The 17,903-nt window shown below is 56.2% G+C and overlaps 2 protein-coding genes across 7 annotated transcripts in view; one reads left to right on the top strand and one right to left on the bottom strand.

Moving 5' to 3' along the window:
- RSPH9 (radial spoke head component 9) overlaps positions 1 to 17,903 on the top strand; it is a 23,622-nt gene continuing 5,719 nt past the window's right edge. Inside the window, exons 1-6 of one of the 3 annotated variants that reach the window (XM_064597652.1) lie at positions 1 to 351; positions 3,386 to 3,551; positions 5,557 to 5,686; positions 6,165 to 6,317; positions 9,279 to 9,372; positions 12,897 to 13,092. In XM_064597652.1, coding sequence (XP_064453722.1) covers positions 125 to 351; positions 3,386 to 3,551; positions 5,557 to 5,686; positions 6,165 to 6,317; positions 9,279 to 9,372; positions 12,897 to 13,092 — 966 coding nt within the window. In that variant the 5' untranslated portion in view covers positions 1 to 124. Of the gene's footprint in view, positions 352 to 3,385; positions 3,552 to 5,556; positions 5,687 to 6,164; positions 6,318 to 9,278; positions 9,373 to 12,896; positions 13,093 to 17,903 lie in introns of those variants that run through there. The other 2 variants (XM_045866944.2, XM_064597651.1) reach the window with 2 other exon arrangements.
- The window catches only part of MRPS18A (mitochondrial ribosomal protein S18A), a 16,451-nt gene continuing 11,460 nt past the window's right edge, over positions 12,913 to 17,903 (bottom strand). For 2 of the 4 annotated variants that reach the window (XM_064597655.1, XM_045866945.3), the window contains 3 exons: positions 17,180 to 17,303; positions 16,869 to 16,938; positions 13,493 to 13,893 (listed from right to left, as the gene is read on the bottom strand). In XM_064597655.1, the coding sequence (XP_064453725.1) occupies positions 13,749 to 13,893; positions 16,869 to 16,938; positions 17,180 to 17,303 (339 nt within the window). In that variant the 3' untranslated portion in view covers positions 13,493 to 13,748. Of the gene's footprint in view, positions 13,052 to 13,106; positions 13,397 to 13,492; positions 13,894 to 16,868; positions 16,939 to 17,179; positions 17,304 to 17,903 lie in introns of those variants that run through there. The other 2 variants (XM_064597654.1, XM_064597653.1) reach the window with 2 other exon arrangements.

The raw sequence follows: 17,903 nt of genomic DNA on the forward strand, positions 1-17,903 counted from the left end.
GCGGGGCCGGGGGCGGCCGGGTGGGTGGAATCCTTCCTGCCCGACGGAAGGGCAGAGCTTTAGGTCTCCATGGAGACCGCTTCTCCTGGCAACCTGGCGGGCGTTGATCAGAGCCGTGGGCGCAATGGACGCGGAGAGCCTCCTGCTGTCGCTGGAGCTGGCGTCCGGCAGCGGGCAGGGCCTCAGCCCCGACCGTCGGGCCTCGCTGCTCACCTCCCTTACGCTGGTGAAGCGCGACTACCGCTACGATCGGGTCCTCTTCTGGGGCCGCATCCTCGGCCTCGTCGCCGATTACTACATCGCGCAGGGCCTGAGTGAGGACCAGCTCGCACCACGCAAGACTCTCTACAGGTTGAGGCGACGCCCTAGCAGGCCGCGGCGGTCCCTGGCTCCTGAAGGGGGCGCCACCGGGCGGCCGGGAAGGGGTGGGCGTGGTAGGACTCGAAAGGGGTGGGGCCGACGGGCTCCGGGCGGCGGGTGGACAGGGTCTGGGGAGACCCAATTGGAGAAGGGCCCAGGGGGCGGGGCCGGGGACGCAACTAAGCTGGTGAGGATTAAGGGGCCGGGACCTGAGAACATCGCGGAGCAGGGGCGGGGGAAGAGAAATTTGGACGTAGGTGGGCTTATAATACAGACAGGGTCAAGAACGGAGGCGGAGCAAGGTGAAAGGTCCCGGAGAATGGGGACCTGGAGTAGACGCCGGGTGCAGGCCTGGCATTCTGAAGAGCACAGCTTGGAGAAGGGTCAGAAGCCCTAAAGGGTAATGAGGTGCTGTTTGGAAGCGGGTCCAGAAGTATCTTCGGTGGAGGAGTTGGCTCACAAAAGGAGGCGCTCTAGGAAGTAGAGAACGAATGCAGAAAGGGAGAGGAGGGATTTAGAACTGGGGGAAATTCCCCAGACGCTACCTTCCCTGCAAGGCCACCCCGCCTCTTTCTTGACTACCCCCAGCGACGTCGGGAAGCTCACCACCTTACAAAACAAGCCATTCGAGCCGCAGGGAGTTGGAGACTTCATTTATCTGTCCATGCATCAATCCAACATTGATTGGAGGCATTCTTTGTAGACTTGGGGTTACAAAGATGGCTAAGACTCACCTGTCTCCAAGTTATTCACATCCTAGGAAGGAAGACCGATATGTAACCCAGCAATTAAAGCAAAGTGTTAATCCCAGGATAGAGGGGTATGCAAAGGGGGACCGAGGGGGGCCTTCTAGAGAGCAATGAAATAAAAATTGCTAAGAGAGATCTGAAAGTTGATCCGGAGTTCCCCAGGAAGGTGTGGGGGAAAGGCATGCCAGTTAGAGGGAAGAGTTCTGCAAACTTGGCTGGAGTGGGCTTGGAGTGTTTGGGAGAACTGCAGGTAGGTAAACCTGACAATGGCAGGCCAGGGTGTTACGTAGACTGGATGGAGAGTCTGGGGATTTGTTCAGGGGCTATGGAGAGCTGGAGAGCCATTCAGGGGCCTTAAGCAAGAAGAGCCTGCTCAGGCCAGCCTGAAGTGGGTGAGCATCCAGGAGACTGTTACAGTGTCCAAATGAAGGAGGCTGCAAGGGAGAGGTAGCTGAGGGACTGTAGGTCAGGGGATGGGTTGGAAAGATATAAGCGGTGGCACTGGCCAGACTTGGGCCTGAATGGGAGAGGTGGAGAAGCTAAGGCGGCTGGGTTAGTCCTAGTGCCACTCACTGGAACAGAATTCAGGAAGCCTCATTGAACTTGGTATGAGGTGACTGTGGGGGGCGGGGCAGGGTCATAAGGAGGCATATTAAAGTACAAACCCAGAGTCCAGACAAAACATCTGGACTGAAGATAGAGATTTGGGACTCATTTTATTCCATAAGTTTTTATTTCTTCAGCACCTACGATGTGCCAGGCATTGATCCAGGCACGAGGAATTCAGTGGTAAATGAGACAAAGTCCTTGTCTTCATGGAGTCTATATTATAGTGTGTGGGGGTGGGGGGGAGGGGAGACAATAAATAAACACAAAGATCGCAGATCTAGAGAATACAGGATGCGGTACTGTTTTAAATAGGATGGTCAGAGATAGTCTCTCTGATAAGGTAACATATGTGAAGAGACCTGAAGCAACTGAGTGAGCTCTGTGTTCATCTGAGGGAAGAGAATTCCAGGCAAGCGCAAAGGCCCTGAGGCAGATGTGTACTTAGTGTTGGTCGAAACCCTTAGAGTCTAGTGTGGCTGGAGAGGAGGGAACATTATAGGACATGAGGTCAGAGAGGTAAGGGACCAGAGGGCTTTGTGGGGCATTGCAAGGACTTGGCTCAATGGGAAGTCTTTGGAAGCTTCTACACAGAGACATGATCTGGCAGCTGGGTGGGAACTAGACTGAAAGGGGAGCAGGTATGGATTTGGGGAGACCAGTTAGGAGGTTACCGTTGTATCTAGGTAAGAGTAGATAGGGGCTTGGACCAGCAGGGGGCAGTGGAGGTGGTGAGAGGTGGTTGGGTTCTGGATACCAACTAGGCAGTAGCTAGGGCCTTGGGAGTCAGGTGGGCCAGCCTGCAGAGAGAAAAGAGGGGTGAGAATAGATCCCTGGGAATGCTTAGGGCAGTGGAGGAGAGAGAAGGGAGATGCATTTGTTGGTTTTTAGGTCCTGAGGATGTCCTCCTAAGCAGTTTTGTGGGGTGGCAGGGGCAGAACTGACCGTGTAATGGGCAGAGTGAAGGTGAGGGGAAGAAAGGCTTCCACGGGGCCAGTTGTTCTGAGATTATTGTTTAGAACTGGAGGAGAGGAGTGAGGGACGGGAAAAGACTATTTTCTAGCAGGGCATGCCTTTCAGGGCTGTTGTTTTAGAAAGCTGAGAAGTTTTGATGTTGAGAAAGGAGCCCGTGGAGAGTTCTAGAAGGGTGGAAAGGTGAGCAGGCCTACCCCAACAGGCTGAGTGGGTTAGAGAGGAGTGGGGGGATGCCCTCTCCTGTCAGGAGTGGGGAAGAAGGGACTGGGCTGGTCAGTGCTGGAGACCTCAGAGGACAGGTCCTGGAGCCTGGGACCGGCTTTCCTGAGAAATGGGGGAATGTGGCCATGCTGTTGGCTCAGTAGGCAGGCGGAGCATGAATTTGGGGCCTACCAAAACAGAAGCGCTTGTAATTGAGGAAAGTTCAGCTTCTAGAAGCTCATCAGGAATTTCACAGTGCAGTTATCTAGGAAAAAGCTTTTTGGAATTTTGGTATTTACAAAGCTTTTGTGACCTTGACTTTTTATGAAATAAATTTGAATTTGCCTCACACACGGGGGTAGGGTGCACCATAGGCACTTAGGCCTTGGAAGGGGAGAGGTGTGACTCCCAACATTTTTCTTGGGCTTCATCCTCAAGAGAAGGGGTGGTGGCAGGAAGCCTGGAAACCAGGATCATGGGGATGTCATTGGCAGCCTGAACTGCATGGAGTGGAGCCTCTTGCCCCCGGCCACGGAGGATATGGTGCTGCAGACGTCTGTGGTGAAGGGCCGCTTCATGGGGGACCCCTCGCATGAATATGAACACACCGAGCTGCAGAAGATGAGTGAGGGTGAAAAGGTCTTTGAAGAAGAAGTAGTGGTGAGTGAAGACGAGAGCAGGAGGACAGAGAGAGCCTGGGCCATCCAAAGCCCAGCCCAATAGAAATTACGGGGACAATAGCATAAAGCCACACAGCTCCTGTGTGACAGGGTGGAGAGTGGACGGGCCGCTCTGTCGGGAGCCTGGCTCTGGGCAGGGCCTGGGGGAGGGGGTCTGTGTTGTGCTATGGGGTAATGGGATGTGCACAGGCTCTCGTATCTATCAGTTTTTATTTTACTGGATAATATATCCACATGATTTGCAATTTGAAGGCACAAAGAGGAATTTAGCAAAGTGCCCCTCTCATCCCTGTCTGCCAGTCCCCCAGGTCCTCTTTTTGGGGGACATTAACGTAACCCATTTTGCACGTGTGTGCATGCCCACATCTTGCTACGCAAAGTGCTGTCTGGATCAGAAGCATCACCATGGCCTGGGAGATAGAAATGCACACTCTCCAGCTGGTATCGGGATCGGAATTTTTAACATAGTCCCAGGGGATTCGAATACACATTAAAGTTTCAGAAGCTCTACTCCCAGAGATATTTGATGCAAATACAAGCCTCAGCAAATACCTGACCTCTACATAGTCTCTTTTGATCTTAAGACAAAACAAATGGCAGACATTACTCACACAGTTCTGCATCTTGCTTTTCTCACCTAATATGTTTTGGAGCTCTTTCTATGTCAGTACTCTAAAGAGCCTCCCCTATTGTTTTTACTGTGTGTGAATGTCCCACAGTCGGACCAGTGTCTTCGTCGTGGAAATGCATGACGTCTCCGAGTTGTAGCTCTGACAGGCAGTGCCACACCAAATGACCTTGTATGTGGTGTCACTTCCAACGTGTGTATGCTCTCTGAAGTTTCAGTTCCTAGAAATGGAACTGCTGGGTCAAAAAATACGGAGTGCAAATTTTGAAACTAGACAAACCTGGAGTTCAAAGCACAGCCTGTGCCCTTGAACCTGGGTGAGGCCAAAAGTCTCAGTCGAGGCCTATGATGCCTCAACTTCCGTCCCCACCCCTCTCCCCCACCCCACCTGACAAACTCAACCTCCCTGAGGTGTATTTTCTCAAACAATGGGATAATTATATCTACTTCATAATCTTGTACAGGTTAAATGAAGCAACCTATGTGAAGGCCCTGGGCTAGGCATGTGTAAAGCATTCGTTTCCATCTAATGTGTAAAAATTCCAGTGGGCAGCTCCTGGGAAATAGGTGGCGGAGTGACTCTCAGGGCCCCTGGTGACACGTTTTCCCTGTCAAGTGCTGCTTTTCTCTAGACATTGCTGCGAAGTCCTTTTATTCAGGGTTGCCCTTGATATTGATTGTAACCAATTTCATCCGCGTGAAAATGTTATAATATGGGGTGGTGCTTGAGAGGTGTTAAGTCAAAGCATAGCATCTGAAACTATATGAACTGAGACTCTTATTTTAAATATATGCACAGAAAAGAGAATAGAAGGAAGTATGCCAATATGTTATTAGTGATTATCTTTAGGAGGTGGATGATGAATGGTTTTAATTCTTTGTGGAGTATATTATAAACTATTTCTATATTACCTAAATATTCTACAGTGATCAGGATTGCGTTTATATTTTAAAAAGGCAAAATAAGCAACATTTACATATGATGATAGGATGGTATGTTTCTGGAAGAGTACATAAAAAACCATTAACAGTGGTTGCCTCCGATGAGGGCAGTTGGAGGGTCAGGGATGGGGTGAGAGAGACTGCTATTTTTTTTTTTTTTTGTAGTTTTAAATATTGCACCATCAGTATATATTACCAGTTTAAAAGAGAGAGGAATGAAGGAAGAGAAGGAAGGGAGGGAGTGAGAGAGGGAATCTTGAGAGGAGGAAAGGCGAGGGCTTGCCCAACATGATTTTCCATGGTCTTGGCATCTACGTGGTAGTGATCCAGGTCAGGTGGTCATGCAGAGGGCCCTTGCACCAGGGGTGAGTGGGCACAGCACTCTTGCAGGTTGGCTTGTCTCCTGTCTCCTCAGGTCCAGATCAAGGAAGAGACCCGCTTGGTGTCTGTCATTGACCAGATTGACAAGGCTGTGGCAGTCATCCCCCGAGGAGCCCTTTTTAAGACCCCTTTTGGACCTACCCACGTCAATCGGACCTTTGAAGGTGAGGTCTCCAGGGCCCCTCTCAAGGGCAGGAGGGCATCTCTTCCCAAGCATAGTCAGACACATTTCTGGGAGTCCTGGGGAACCGGTCCCACTTCCTCAGAGAAAGACCAGCTGTGGCCATATCACTTGGGAGGATGTGCTCCATGGCCTGGCATTGGTGGGTTGGCATGGGCTGCCCAGTCACTGGACCCTGACTCTTTTCTGCCTGAGGGTAGGAGAGCATTTGGCCATCTGGGTCCCAGGCTTGGCCATCTGGGCTCCCTGCCTTTCCCACCTTCTTCCTCTTTGGTGTCTTCTCATCGCAGGGTCTGGAGCAAGGCTGGGCTGACAAAACACAACTCCTTTTTCTCCCTTTAGTTCTGTCAGTATCTGACTGAGTCCTTTGCAGGCCTCTCCATGTGGTCCTCATGCAGGGAGAAAGGGAGGCTGTGGGGTTTGGGCACGACCATCCCTTCCTACCTACCACCTCTTTTTAGGACTGTCCTTATCTGAAGCCAAGAAGCTTAGTTCCTACTTCCACTTCAGGGAGCCTGTTGAGCTGAAGAACAAGACCTTGCTTGAGAAGGCTGACCTGGACCCCTCCCTGGACTTCATGGACTCCTTAGAGCATGACATCCCCAAAGGTAATAGCCTACCTATGACTTGGAGGACATTGGATCTGCCTCCAGGTCAGAGCAGTGGGTCATGCCACCTGCCATTCTCCTCTGAGATTGGAACCAAGGGCCCGAGTGGGAACTGGTGGTTCACTGGGGTTCTCTGAGGGTGGGGGCTTCCCCAGGGCCCAATCCAGAGCTCAGCTCATAATAAACAGTTGGTACATGTCTTCAGACAAAAGGAGGCACTGTCTTCCATGTGATTCCACACACAGGAAGTCTCTCAGTGCCTCTCTTGATTTCCATACCAGTCTTGAAGGAGGCAGGCTGGGGATCCTCTCCCAAACATCGCTGAAAATATCCCTGCAAATACTAGCCACACGTCTATCCTAACTGTCAGTTTTGGGGATAGATCCAGTGCTCGGCACGTAGCCGGTGCTCAGGGAGTGGGTGCTGAGCGACGGAAGGGCAAACCACCTGCTAAGGAAATGAGTTCTGTACATTTGCTTCCCGCTATGTGCATGGTAGGTTTTAATCTTAAAACGTGCAGCCTCAGAGGTCTTTCAGGGCCCAGCCGGCCCAGGCACACCCCCAGCAGTTGGGGGGTGGGGTCCCAGGGACCCCATTTTCTTCCCCCGAGCTGTGCCATAGAGAAGTGTGTGTCCTGGGAAGACGCTCTTGCTTGGAGGCTGTCTGCCAGAACAGGTGCCAGGCTCTGGGCAAGTGGGGCCGAGGCCCTGGGTGCTGACACAGCACCCTGCCTCGTTCCCTCCCCACGTTTGGGGTTTCTGAGCACTGCAGGGACCCGCTATGGATGCCGGCCGTGCTAATGAGGATAATGACAGGAATGGCGACTCCTGAGAGTGATGGCCCTGCTTGCTGTGCACAGGGCGCTGTGCTCAGCCCCCTCCACGCCTTATCTCACGTTCCCCCTCACAGCCACCCTGGGGGTGCTACTGTTTCATCCCTGTTTTACAGGTGAGGAAGCAGGCTCGGACAGTGAAACCAAGGACAGACACAGTGAGCCTTAGTCTCCAGGGCTCTGGCATGAACTGTAGTGTCAGGTAGATGAGTGTTTCCTTTTCAGTGGACAGTGGGGACGGCAGGACAATCTTTGCCCCCACCATGAGGGGGACCACTTCTGGGGAGCATGTGCACTCCCAGCCAGGGAGAGGGGATGGGATGGCGGAGGCAGGGACTCTGGCATCAGACGGCCTTGGCTGGGATCCCAAATCTGCCACTCGCTAGCTGTGTGATCCCAGGGCAGGCCCCCCACTTTCCTTGTGCCTCCATTCCCTCATTCCTAAAAGGGAATAATGGTATTTTTCACCTCATTGGGCTGTTCTGAGAATGGAATGGGTTAATGGATATACAAGATGTTTCTAGCAGGGCCTACCACATAGTAAGGACTCAAATGAAAATTAGTCATTATTACTAGTGTTATTTTTAGTGGCAAAAAGGCCTTAGAGGGGAGTCAGAGCAGGCCAAGAGGACCGAGGAAGCCAAGGGGTAGGAGGCCTACAGCAAGGTGGTGGGAACTGTGACAATAAGGTGCACAGAAGGACGGAATGGGGCCAGGTAGGGATCTGGAGGCCATTTCATGGCTCCTGCAGTGCCCCAGGGGCTGGGCAATGGTCCCAAGCGGCTAAGGGCTGCCAGCAAGGAATGGCCACTCTGGCCTCTGCCACATGGGAGTCCCAAGTCAAACCTCCCTGAGCATAGCACGGGCCTCCTGGACCTGCAGGGGAGATAAAGAAGGTTGGTAGGGGCTGGGGCACTTCTCCCCCACAAGACACGCTTTCCAGACTCCCGTTATCTCCCCCAACTCTGTGCTCCCAGCCTGGCCGGAAGCCAGAGTGGCCTGCACATCCCTGGTGGATACAGGAAGCCAGCAACACTGTGGTGGTGGGACATAGCACCAGGGTCTGAGGGGCGGGCTGAGAAAAGTCCTCTTCATACTGCTAATCTGGGGGCTGTAGCCCTGCTCTGCTGAATCTGGGCATGGCTGGAAAGCCCTGCTCCAGGGCTCACCTGCAGCCGGATGCTCCAGGGCCCAGGGATGCTGCACTCCCTCCGCAGTGCTGGCTGACTAGGGGACTGACCCAAGAGTGCCTCCTTCCCTTTGGAGCTTCATCCTCTGCGGTGGGAGCAGGGAGGGGTGTGCTAGGGCCTTTGCAGCCAAGACCAAAGCCAGCTAGATGGGGTGTGGGGACCCAGCAAAGTCTACCTAAGGGAACCCCAGCAACCCTGTCTGCCCTTTCATTTTGGATAAAGGGGACACAGGAGGTAGCTGTCTCTCCCTGCAGCTGGGGTTGTAAGCTATGGAAATTTGGGGGATGTTCCTAAAGGATGCTGGGGCCACCCTGATGTGTCTAGTCGGCAAGTGAATTCATCAGGAGGTAAGAACCTGGGCCTGGGAGCTAGGTGAGCTGCAGTGGCCTGAGGCCCTAGACATCCTGCCCATACGGCGGGCCTCAGGGCTGAAGGATCAACTGATGGTTCAGTCTGCCCTGGCGTATGGCTTTGCCTTCAGTGCTGGAGACTTCGTGGCTGAGGGCTCCTGGCATCTGTGTGTGTGGGCCTGAGGGGGGATGCTCCTGGCCTCACCTTGGGGAACATGACAGCTTCTGGGCCTCCAGCTCCCTGCCTCCCAGAGCCACTATCAGAAAACCTCCAGGCAGTCAGGCCCAGCTTTTCCTCATGATGACCTGGTTGGGGCTGTGGTGTTGGGGGGTGGTGGTGGAAGTGTGGGTGGTCCAGGGAAGAGCGCACACTCAGATTTTGCTCCCGGACTCCCTTCCTTACCTGCCAGTGAAGGAGCAGAAAGAGCTGCTGGGAGGCTGCCTGCAAGGCAGACAGCAGCCTCAATGGGCCTGGCTGCGAAGTAGGGCCAAAATCCCAGGGAAGGGTTCCCTGGGACACCAGCACTGGCTGGAGGAGTGGAATTTGACAGTCGTTTTCTGCCCAGGTAGGATAATTGTTTCCTTTCTGGGACAGAGGCAATTGTTCAGGGGGACTTTGGGTCACCTGTTAGCAGGGATGGTTTAGGTTGGGCCTGCCCCGGGGACTCCTGTTCTCTGTGTGCGTGGAGGTAGGCCAGCTCAGCAGCTTGTTCCTGGACCAGCCATGGTTGCAGACAGGATGGGGAGGGATGTTGCCTACTACCACCAATGCCTTCCTGAGCCATCCTGCCTTGCCCTGGGGTCTGCAGAGTTTTGTGGGAGTGGGTAGCTGTGGGGGCAGAACCATCATCCTGGTGGACGAAGGGCCAGCCAGGAGTTCTCTGAGCCTGTCTGCAGTCAGCTGAGGCAGATGGAGCACCAGGTCGGGCCAGATTTCTAGGCAGCACTCCGTTCAGTGCTCCTCAGCAGATAGCCACTGAGCAGGTACTGCGTGCCAGGCAGCAGGATGCCCTCGCCCACCAGACACTGCCCTTGCCTCACAGAGGTTTGGGAAGATCACATGAAACAGGATGGGAAGTGGAAATGTGAAATAGAAGGTGCCTCACGAACAAGGTCACTGGTGTCCTGGGAAGCAGAGCCGGGTGTGGGGGGCTGGAGGGCAGAGGCTCTCTCCTTACTCCACTCAGGGGCTGGAGCCCACGGATCTCAGGAACCGCCGGCCCCCGGGGCTGCGCGCCTGCCGCATTCCGGAGCCAGGCAGCAATGCCCAGTTCAGGCAGCAGAGGGCAGCATGGGGCCTGCCTGCCGGCCTGGTGAGGAGGAGGCGGGCGACGGGGGAGTCAGGAACACTGGAAACAGGAAGGGAACACCGTGGCAGATCAGCTTTCTCTTGGGGGTGTGTGCAGGTGGCTCCTCCCACCCAGGCCCTTGGAAGCCTGGCTGACAGGTGCTTAGCCTTCTGGACCAGGAGGCCCGGCCTTGCCCATCGAGTAGGGCACTCTTCCATCAGGGGATTTGACCATAACTTGTGGCCCTGGTGGGGGGAGGGGGGAGTGACCACCCTGAGAGAAGTGACCGATGGCCATTTCTGTGTGTGTGACCAGTTGTGTGGGGCTGGTCTGAAGACAAAGTGTAAAATCATCTGCTGTGGCTGGAGAGCCCCGACCCCCAGTCTGGCCCACTCTGTCCCTCAAACGCCGTCTCAGAGCTTTGCTGCGTTTCTTCCAGGAGGGCACGCGAATGTAATCATGATGCGCATGCCTGCCTGAAGCTAGCCTGAGGCTTCCACTAGCCCTATGAGACCCCTGGGGCCCACGCAACCCAGGAGGACTTCCTGACAAGAGGCTCCATCCCTGATTTACCTGCTTGCCCCCCACCACATCCTCAAAACACAGCTCGTTAAGAGAAGAGTGGCTGCCAGAGGGCAGGAGGGAAGTTTTGGGGAGACTTAGGAGAGACCAAGGCCACAGGAGGCTGCTTCCCCTGGAGTCTGAGAGGAGGCGGTGGCAGTGGCTGGGCCCGGCCTTTCCAGCAATTGCAATACAAGTGGGTGAAGGTGACAGTGAGTGCCGGGCTCTCCAGGTAGACGCTACGTGACTCCTGGCACGTTGAAGGTCTGTGCGCGTGTGTGTGTTTCCTGGGCGACCAGCTGAGCCAGGGACAAGGAGAGGAGGACAGGAGTGTGACAGGAATGCAAGGGAGGGAGGGAGGCAGTGCTGCTGGCTGGCCGGCCCCTCACATGCCACTTCCATCCGCCGCCAGCACCCTTCAGCCTGCTTGGCGCGCCCCCTTGCCCCGGTGGGGGTACTGCATTTCTCTGGCATCCCTGCCAGCTCCCCCTTGCTCTCGGTGGGGGCTGGGGGGGCCCTGCTCAGTCTGGGCCCCTTCATCTACTGGAGGCAGGAGGTAGGAGGTGGCCAAGGTTGTGCGAGGGAAGGTCAGCCCTCGCCAGGGTGTGCCAAGGTGCTGGTGACTGTGAACTTGAGAGTGAGGCCTCCAGGGTTTCGTTTCTTTCAGGGCATTTGGGCCCAGGCAGGTTGTAAGCTGCCCTCCTGGGTGGGCAGAGGGAAGTGAGGCAGAGCCTGACCTGCTTTCAGTTCAAGAGAGCTGTGTGGCTGTGGGCTCCGAGGGCAGGGACTGTCCCCAGATGATGCTCTGGGCACTGGTGGGAGTGACTGGATGGTGGTGGGGGGGTTGGGAACGTACCTTCCTGGGGTCTGTTCTTCTGGCCAAAAGCTGAATGCCATGCACTGGGGACACTTTGTTCTGTCACACCCTCACTCCCATTCCCCCCAGGCAATCTGTTTTCTGTAACGAGCGACTGGGAAAGCAGCAGGCTAGGGCCTCTAGAACTCTGAGGGCAGGTCTGGGAGGTGGAGGACCTCAGGTGCTCAGAGAGGAAAGTTGTAGGAGCCAGGGGAAACACTACCCTCTTCTCTGGCCAGGAAAGGGCCCCCTCTTCCCAGTGTCCCAGCCAGAGCTCTGGTAACCCAGGGGCCCTCTTCTCTCTCGATGCCATCTGGCCGGCACTGTGTGGGCCTGGGAGCGGGATGAAGGCCACACTGTGGCTTCCACTGCACCTTCTCCTGAACAGGTGGTGGTGGCACTTGGTGCCGGCTGACCTACATGCACCTGGAAAGCTCTGGCTTTGACCCGGGCAGGTGGTGGCACCCTGAGCAGGACTGAGCTGCTATGGGGCCCCAGGGCGCCTAGGGGTCAGGTCTCTCAGATGCAGGGTGGCCCCTGATGGGTGGGGACGGAGCCGCGAGGCTGTTGGGTGTGGAGTGACCAGGGTGGGCCATGGCGGGAGGAGGCCTGTGGGAAGCTGGGGTGGTGGGAGCCAAGCAGCCGGGCTGAGCTGGCAGCGGATGAAGGCCTCGGCACATCACTGGCTGTTCCAACACCAAAACCTTCAAAGCCTTTGCCTTTCTGGCAGGGCCTGGAGCAGAGCTGCGGCTGGGCTGGGGAGAGGCCTCAGTGCGCAGGGGAATAGAAGCTCCAGATCTGCATCCAGAGGCGATTTTCCCAGGCTCCTTCCTCCCACACAGGGTCTCCCTCCCTTGGTTCTGGAGCCGGATCAGGCCCTTCCCGCCAAGTCCTCATGGCTGCACAACTCAGCCCCAGGCTGGGCTGCTCCTGTCTGGGGAGCAAAAATCCAGGGCAGAACCCAGCATGGACAAAGGCTCATTAGCTGCAGCCCAAGTCCCCTCCTGCCAAGCATGGCTCCCAGTCCACCGGCTGCCAGGTCGGGCTATTGAGTTGGGAGGCCTGAAACAGCTCAACTTCTGTGCGCCCCTGGTCAGGTCTAATCCATCTCAGAGCAGAGGCTTCTGGGACTGGGGACGAGAGAGTAAAGGGGCAAGAAGGGCAAACTGCGTCAGGACTGCAGGTCACCAATGACGGGCTGCCCCTCGTATTGAGTGGGGAAGCCTGGAGAGAGCCTCTCCTAGCCGGGCCCCATCTCTCCGGCCTGTGGACTCCCGCTTCCTCCCCCATTCAACCTTTAACTAGCCTTGCTGACAGGAACAAAATGAAGCGGGGTGGGCTTCACCTCTTTTCATTTCCTTTGCCCTCCCTCTGGAAGTGGTTTTAATGAGCAGTGAAATGGCTAAAAGGCAATCAGGAGGAGTAAAGTGCCGGATAATTAAATTGTCTTCCCTTTCCCAGTGGAACCGTAGCACCCAGGCCTCCCCTCCTGTCCGCCTCCTCGCAGGGTCCTGGAGCATCCAGATGGAGAGGGGCAACGCCCTGGTGGTGCTGCGCAGCTTACTCTGGCCAGGCCTCACCTTCTTCCATGCTCCCCGCACCAAGAGCTGTGGCTCGATCTACGTGGGCACTGGCGAGAAGAACATAGACCTCCCCTTTATGCTGTAGCAGGGGCCGGCCAGGGGGAGTGTATTAGAGTCTAAATGTTACTTTCATAAATGGCTGTGAATTTGGTCTGTTTGTTCTGTCCCACTGCTTCTCCACACCTCTGACCCCGTCTGGTGTCCAGGCTCTGAGGACAGGCCGCTGTGCCAGAGGACCCAGCTCTAGAGCAAGCAGTGGAGGGCTGGAATGTGCTCATGAGGGAGATGATGGTGGGTGGAAGGGGCTGGGGGAGGCGGGGACAGCCAGGAGTCCTCGGAGGAAGCCGAAGAGCTGAGGGCTTGTCAACACAGGGCATGGGAACCCACTTGGCCTGGAAACTTCGTCTGGTGGCATTCATGTGGCCTATCACAAGAAATGAGTGACTCAGTGCTCAAGAACTGGCTAGAAATGGGCTCAGGCCCCCTGCACTTCCCAGGCAGCAAGCACACACCCAGCGGCAAGAGTCCATGAGCCTGGTTTATGACATTGGGGAGAAGTCCTGTTCCCCCGCACTGAACACGGCCCACGGCGGTCATGAGACCACCGCTGCTGCTCAGGGACCCAGCCATCTTCCCGGTGCTGTTGCCAGGCGGGCTGGGGACACTGAAGTCGGTCCCACCGCCTCTTGCACCTGCCAGAGGAGCTGGGCCGCCGTGGCGGGATGGGGCTGGAGTGCGGGCACTCTGGTCACGTTCTCCGGGAGCCCTGCTCCCAGTCAGTGATACAGCATCAGAGGCTTTCTTGAGTAGGAGACGTTGTCTTTCAGGAGGGGTGACCCCACGGCCATGCGCACTTTGTTCCAGCGGTGGCCTTTATTATAGATGGGCTTGACAGAGCGTGGAGACCAGCGCGTGAGGTACCTGTGGAGGGTAGGGAGGTGGCTGTGAGGGCTGGGGGGTGCATGCTGCAGCTGGGACAATGGGTCGCGTCTCCTCGGGCCAAAGCCGTTCACCAGTTTCCCTTCTCAAGGAGCAGGGGCTTTTCCTGGGAGCAATGGCTGAGTGTGCCGTAAACAGATGGGCTGGGCTCTTGCGGCCGCAAGCGTGTGTGGCCAGGGTCAGGCAGCCCAGGGCCACGCGCTCCCTTGATCTTTATGAGTTGTCAATGTTTGTGTGTATACTTGCTGGGGGAGGCGGAGGAAGAGGCTGCCCAGAAAGCAGATCATTCCTCTCTGGCCTCAGTCATGGGGAGAGGAGAGGCTGATGTAAGGCCTGGAGAGATCCTTCCCTCTTCCCCACTTGGCTCACTCTGTCACCCCAGCCTTCCAGGAGCTCCCCTGGGCGGCCATCACTGGTGTAGGGCCCCTGCCCCTCACCCTCATAATGGGAGCCAAGGGTGAGGGCCCGTGGTACAGACCTAGCCCAGGAAGGTTCCTGTAAGTAGGAGGGGGGTGGGGAAAGATGGCTGCCGCCCACAGTCCTTTGGCCTCCTTTGGGGATGGCCAGGGCCCTGACAGTTCCCGGAAAAGTGGCTCATGCCGGCTGGGACTGGGGTTTACTCCATCCAGAATGCAATTTGGATCCTGTCCAGAGAGGCCCACCCTTCGTCCTCAAAGCTCAGCTATGGCAAAGCCAGGCTCCTCTCCTGCCTCCATTCTAGGCTGGGGCTCAACCCAGCAGCCGCTAGAGACCCTCGCATGAGAGACTTTTTCATTTAAAAAATTAATCACCTTGGTTGAGAATTTTTAGATAAAACTAAAAAAAATGATTACTGATTTACATATTTCAACTGAGCTCCCCTTCCCTGGACCTTGGTTTCCTGCTCTTAGTCCTGAGCAAAGGGGAAAGGAGCAAAGGAGCTCTGCGAGGAAGTAAAAAGCTGTGGGAAGTGCTAGCCTACATTCCAAGTATGAGGTGGGCAGGGAGGGGGTGCTCTCCACGTGTACTGTCCGTGTCAATGCCCCCTAACAGGGAGGCCTCTGTGCGGTGGGTGGGGCCGACGGCTGGCTTCTCTATGGTGGTGCCGGGCTAACAGAAGCGTGAAGGTGAAGGTGAAGTGAGGGGAGCACCTGGCAGGCCCCTGAGCCAGCATCTCCCAGTTTTCAGAGGGGGTGGGGGAAGAAACAGAGAGCGGGAGCAGGCTCCCTAAAAGAAACGTGCAGTGGGATCAAAGACCCCGGGAGAGCCTGAGGCTGACCAGCTTGTCCAAAGCTGCTGCCCTCAGGCTGTTTTCCCCCTGCCCCGGAGAGAGCGGAGGGAAGCTGGGCTTCAGCTAGCCCTGGGCCTGATGGCTGTGCCACCCAAAACAGCCAGCTGGGGGGGGAGGGGGCGGTGGTTAGTGGCCTCCAGTTAGCTCTCGGGGCAACCCTCCAGCTCTAGGAAGAACCAAGGCTCCTTCATACCTCTCCTGAAGGGGCAGGGAAAGGAGGAAGTGTGGCTCCCTAGGGCCCAGCGGAGCCTGGGCCGGTCCACGGCAGCTCAAGGACCTCTGGATGGAATCATAAAGTCCCGGGATGCAAGAGAATCACACTCCTTCGTAGCCAGGACTCCCCCTCCCCCCTAGAGTGGCCTTTTGCAACCCAAGAGCCCCCACACATCATCAATCCTGTGTCACGTTAAAGGACACCGGATATATGGGAGGGAGCCTGGCCTTGCTTCAAAGGCCTGAGGGCAGGATGGATTATGTCCTTAGGCCTGCTGCTGTCTCTTTATAAGTCAGAAGGGAGGGTGGGCTCAACTTCCAATGGTCCAGAGCACAAGCGGGAAAGACAGGAAGAGGTTAATATGTCCTGCTCCCCCAGGTTGCTGGCAGATGGCCCAGCTAGCCATGTGGGAGGTTCAGGTGGAGATGGGCATGGGGCCAGGGTGCTGGCGAGGTGTCAGTGAAGACCCAGCTCTGGCCCTGCACCCCCAGTCCAGCCATCCGAAGCTGGACTTCCTGGCCCCCCACCCTCCGTGCCTGCATTTTGTTGGGGATCAGCCTTGGAGGTTGGCTGCGGAGGCGCTGTCTTGCCCTGCTTCAGCCATCTTGGGTCCCCTAGAGAGAGCAGTTACAGTAGTAGCTGGACAGACCGAAGAGGGGAGGGGCCGTTGACAGGGCGAACAAGAAGACAAGACCAGAATCAATTTCATAGACCTGGATCTACTCTTGAGCAGGGGCTATTGCAGATCTGGGAGGACATGAGTGTGGTCTTGTTGGGGCCGGGCCGGGGGGACAGGGAGCTCACGGCAGGACGGCTGTTTGAGGGTGAGATGGGAATCTGCTCCTACACCAGAGGGGGCCCCCTGCTTTGGCTGGAAGGCAGACTGACTGATGCCAGGGTCTGGGGGCGTTCCTCCACTCTACAAAAGCCCAGGACCTCCCAGCCCGCTCCGGGGCAGCTGTGCAGATTAACCGCACGACCCTAGGGAGCGCTATGGAGGTTGAAGTTCTGCAGTGCGAGACGGGCACAGCTCTGTGCGGTGGCTCTACCCCAAAGAGCCCTCCCCTTTCTAAGGCCTCATTTTGCCCTTTAATAACCCCGTGCTGGGATACTGAAAAGTTTGTAGAAGTGCTCTGACATTCCCATAGCAACCCAGTATGATGTCATAAACCGGGGATTAGCACATTCTAATGCCCAACCGGCAGACCTTCTTACCCTTCGTGCCCCTGTGCCAAGTGCCCAGCCGGGAAGGGAAGAGGAGAGAGTCTGAGGCCAGCAGGGGAGACGCACAGAAGTGTGCACAGGATCCACCCAGCAGTGCTGGGACTGAAGGGGGTGGGTGCTCACGCGGGGAGGGATGGAACAGACAGCCAAGGGAGCACTCTAGCTTTCCTGGGCTGTGGGACGAGCTCCAGCCAGTGAGAGCTGAGGGCCTGCAGAATGCTCTGGGTGGCGATACCTGGCTTTGCTTACCGGTTGAGTTGGGGTTTGCTCTTCGGAACAAATCCTTCAGGAAGCTGAGGCCTGTGATTTGGGAAGAGACCTGAGTAGAGACAAGAGCACGTATGGGATGGTCTTGCAGCTCCCTCTGCAGCTCTCAGGGGTAGATGGAAAGCCCAAGGGGAGTGGGAGGCTGGCACTGGGGGGGTGAGTACAGCGAAGACTCTGGATGTTCCTATCTCTTTCAGGAGGGGCTGGACCAGGGGGCAGCCGGCAAGGGGTGGGATGGGGGGATGGCGCCTGTAGCCCTCTGCCCTCCTCTTCACCCCGAGAGGGCCTTCTACCTGCTCGGTGGGCCATCTTCACGCACTCCTCAATCTTACGGTGTTCTTCCTGGCACAGGCCTGTGATCCTTCGAGGCAGCATGCCTCCACAAGGCCGGAGGAACTGACTGAGCAGCAGAACATCCTAGGGGAAACGGAAAACTGCAGTCAGTCAGCCGGTGGGCGTCTGAAACGGGGCACCAGGGCCTCGTGGCTTACAGGGGAGGCCGTCCTACCCCAGCACCCCAAGGGGTTGATGTCTCCCTCGGGAACCAACCAGGGACCACACCCTCTACACAGAGCTTTTGCACACTGGTCTATTTTTGCCCTAACAAAACCTAAATCCCAAGTTGGTAAGATTTTCCAACCCCAAGGGCTCCCAGCATCTCCATGAGAATCTTTGAGAGATTACAGAACAGAAACTCTTCAAAAAGCCTTCATCTTTAGAGCACGGGCAGCATCTCTCCTGGTAATGAAAGGCCTGTTATTCCCCTTGGGCGAGGTAGGGGGCGTGTCATAGATTTCCACACAAGGGGGAAAAACCACTACGGTTTCTACCCCTATAGCCTACAGGCCAGAATCCACACAGACAGCCCCTCCACTTCTGCAGTTCCCCTGCAAGTGCAGGCAGTGTACGAGCTGGGGAGGAGAGGATCGGGGTGGTGAAGTTAAGAGCCACATCTTCTAAGCCCCCGTGGCCAGATGTGAATGGATTCTCCGGCTTCCTCTGGACCATTAGACTGCT

The sequence above is a fragment of the Mirounga angustirostris genome, unplaced genomic scaffold (genome assembly GCF_029215605.1).
Source record: "Mirounga angustirostris isolate CCGP_5_RB_7025 unplaced genomic scaffold, mMirAng1.0.hap1 SCAF_8, whole genome shotgun sequence".
Classification (NCBI taxonomy): Eukaryota; Metazoa; Chordata; class Mammalia; order Carnivora; family Phocidae; genus Mirounga; species Mirounga angustirostris.